The sequence below is a fragment of the Peromyscus californicus genome, unplaced genomic scaffold (assembly GCF_007827085.1).
Source record: "Peromyscus californicus insignis strain IS unplaced genomic scaffold, ASM782708v3 Scaffold_8__1_contigs__length_139910024, whole genome shotgun sequence".
In the NCBI taxonomy this organism is placed as follows: domain Eukaryota; kingdom Metazoa; phylum Chordata; class Mammalia; order Rodentia; family Cricetidae; genus Peromyscus; species Peromyscus californicus.
This window is the reverse complement of record NW_026294606.1, coordinates 40,689,773-40,692,697: the sequence shown is the minus strand read 5'-3', so window position 1 is coordinate 40,692,697 and position 2,925 is coordinate 40,689,773. Positions and strand designations below refer to the sequence as shown.

The 2,925-nt window shown below is 43.3% G+C and overlaps 1 protein-coding gene across 1 annotated transcript; it reads left to right on the top strand.

Annotated features, from left to right (window-relative positions):
* The first annotated feature begins 1,643 nt into the window (after positions 1-1,643).
* LOC128104505 (putative vomeronasal receptor-like protein 4) lies at positions 1,644-2,546 on the top strand. Its single transcript, XM_052729481.1, has one exon. The coding sequence runs from the start codon at positions 1,644-1,646 to the stop codon at positions 2,544-2,546; it is 903 nt and encodes a 300-aa protein (XP_052585441.1).
* The last annotated feature ends 379 nt before the right edge of the window (positions 2,547-2,925 follow it).

Genomic DNA, 2,925 nt, shown 5'->3' with positions numbered 1-2,925 from the left:
AAAGCACAGGAGATGAAACTCTGAGCTTTTATGGATAAGATGGAGAGTAGGTAGCCACGAAGCATGATGCCCTGACAAAGATCAACCGGGGTATATTATGCACAGTCCTGTGGCTAGGAAAGCACCAATGCTACATTTGAGGGGGTGAAGGAAATTCAGGAATAATTGTGATAAGGAAAGGATGCTAAATAGTGAAGGACAAAGACAATTAAGGTTGAATTGCCTTCTGAATGTTTTGTAAGAGGTGAGGCAGATAGCATAGTTGTCTGTTCCAACAGCATTGTGTGTTATGTGTAGGTGGTTTTTTGGGGGGGTGTTATGTGTGTGCAGTTAATCTTGCACAAGTGTGTGTGTGCAAGCAGAGGCCAGAGATCAGCATTGGCTGTCTGCTTCAATAGCTTTCCACCTTCAGTTTTCAGTCAGGTCTCTCTGAACAGAGAGCTCCCTGATTCTGCTAGGCTAGCTGACCAGGGAACTCCAAGGACATGTCTCTCTCCATATCAAACCCCTTCCCACCAGCACTGGGGCTACAAATCTGCACTTCTTTGGCCAGTTTTTGTTTGGTTGCTAGAGATCAGAACTTGGGTCCTCATATTGTACAGCGTGCCTTTTTACAGACTATGCCATATCCCCAGCTCCTAAAAGCATATTTTGACTTGGATATATAAGGAGAAATATTAGAAAGGATACCATTCATAAAGAGTTTACACATTCGCATGGAATATTAGCAAGATGTAGTTCATAGGTTGTGGCATTTCTGACTGAGAAATTGTTAGTCTCAACACACCTTCAAGCATATAATCAGCTACATGCCTCTTCGGTTAGAGGCCATAAGGCCAGTGCCTGAGCTAGGAAATGTCTGCGTGGTGTTTTCTTTTAGAAGAAGTCTCTGTAGAAAGAGAGAGCAAGAGCAAGGTAGCAGGAGGAAAAGGAAATCACCTTCAATAAGGTTTGTCGTACCTAGAAAGCTGGGAACACAAACTTCATCAGACTTGCTCCCACCTTGATGTACGAGGACAGGATCCGGTCCTCTACATCCCACAAAACATTCCCTTCTGTGCCTCTCATGGACAGGGATATGAGAAGTGGAGTGTGTCACACAATCTCCCCTGAGAAGCTAGTCCATTTGTCAAGAACGGTTTTCTGGAGGAGTGTCAAGCTTTTGATTAGTTGCACAACCATCTGAGTGATGGTTGCTGACGGGCAGTGAGGAGGACCAGGATGAGGAGCCAACACAGTCCAGGAGCCTGAGGTCACCCTGGGTGAGAGGAGGGAACAGAAAGAGCCCTGTCAGGCTAATAATCAGGACTGTGTTGTTTAGAAAACTGAGAAAGGGATGCCACGCTTTTAGCTTTGTTCTAGGAAGAGCATGATCACATGAACTTGAGGGAATAAGGATCGTCATAAAGGTAGGATTTATACCCTTAGTGTAGGTATATCATTTCCATGGAAATGGAAAAAATACAAACCAAAAACAAACAAACAAACAAAAGAAAACAAAAAACAAAGAATCTGACCAGGCATCATTAAGAAAAGAACATTGTGTTTACATACTTGAAACCATTATTTCTGTTGGAATAAGAAGAGAACATCTGACACGTTTCCCAAATGATTTTCCCTAGCGCTGTGCATGAAGTCAGAAGATGAAGTGGAGTAACATTATCCAGACAATAATCTTCCTTTGTCTTATTGGGCCTGGAATTGTGGGAAATATCCTAATGTTTGTGAGACAGGTATACACATCTGCCTTGGGGACTGAGAAAAAGCCTGTGGACCTCATTCTCATCCACTTGGCATTTTCTAATATGATTATTATTTGTACCACGGGGATCAGAGACATAGCCACAGTGTTTTATTTCAGAAACTTCCTTGGCGATACTGGCTGTAAAGCTGTGGTTTATCTGGCAAGGATGGCCCGGGGCCTCTCCATCTGCACCACCTGTCTCCTCAGCGTGGTCCAGGCTGTCACCATCGGTCTCGGGACCACCAGTTGGAGAAAGTTCAAACCACAGACCTCATGGCAAGTTCTTATCTATGTCTTGCTCTTTTGGATTTTTAATGCCCTCACAAGTTCCAACTTGTTGTACTATGTAACAGCAGGCAGCGGCTTGAACAGATCTGGAGTTGCAGGTTATATTGGATATTGCTACATGCTGCCATCCATGGACACAGTCAAGTGGCTTTTCCTCTCGCTCATGGCTGTTCGTGATCTCATCTTTCAGAGTCTCATGGGCTGGAGCAGTGGACACATTTCTTTTTACCTGTATAAACACCACAAGCAAGTCCTCTACCTCCATAGCTGTAGGTCTGTAAATAGTTTCAGTCCAGAGATCAAAGCTGCACAGAGTGTTCTCATTCTCATGGCCTGTTTCCTTGTCTTTTATTGGGCAGACTTCATTTTCTCCTTCTACACAGGTTCCATGGTGACTCACAACTCCATCATACTAAATATTAAAACATGTCTAGTACTTGGTTATGCTGTTCTCAGCCCCTTTGTCCTGATGAGCAGAGCTGTTCCTGTTGCTAAAGCCTTGTGTTCGCACTGAGAAATGCTAGGATTACATTTCTCTATGAGCTCAAGATACACAGTGTTATTTATTTGCCTTAAATTTGGAGGGCACGTGGTGAGCATGTAGCTTTGCTATGTATTGAAGCTGTCCTGGAAGCTACTTTATAGCCCAGGCCCTGACCTAGTACCTTCCTGGGCATTACAAGCATTTGCCATCATACCACAATTTGCCTTAGTATGCTAATATATCCAAACATTAAATCAGTTAAGCATTATTATAATTTACATTAAAAAAAATAAGACTACTATGGCAGTTTGAATGTAATTGGCTTTCATAAGCTCATAGGGACTGGCACTATTAGGAGGTGTGGCCTTGTTAGAGGAAGTGTGTCATTAGGGGGCCAGGCTTTAAGGTC

Bases quoted from the DNA above. Each gene is read 5' to 3' on its own strand.
- LOC128104505 (XM_052729481.1), top strand. From the start codon at position 1,644: ATGAAGTGGAGTAACATTATCCAGACAATAATCTTCCTTTGTCTTATT.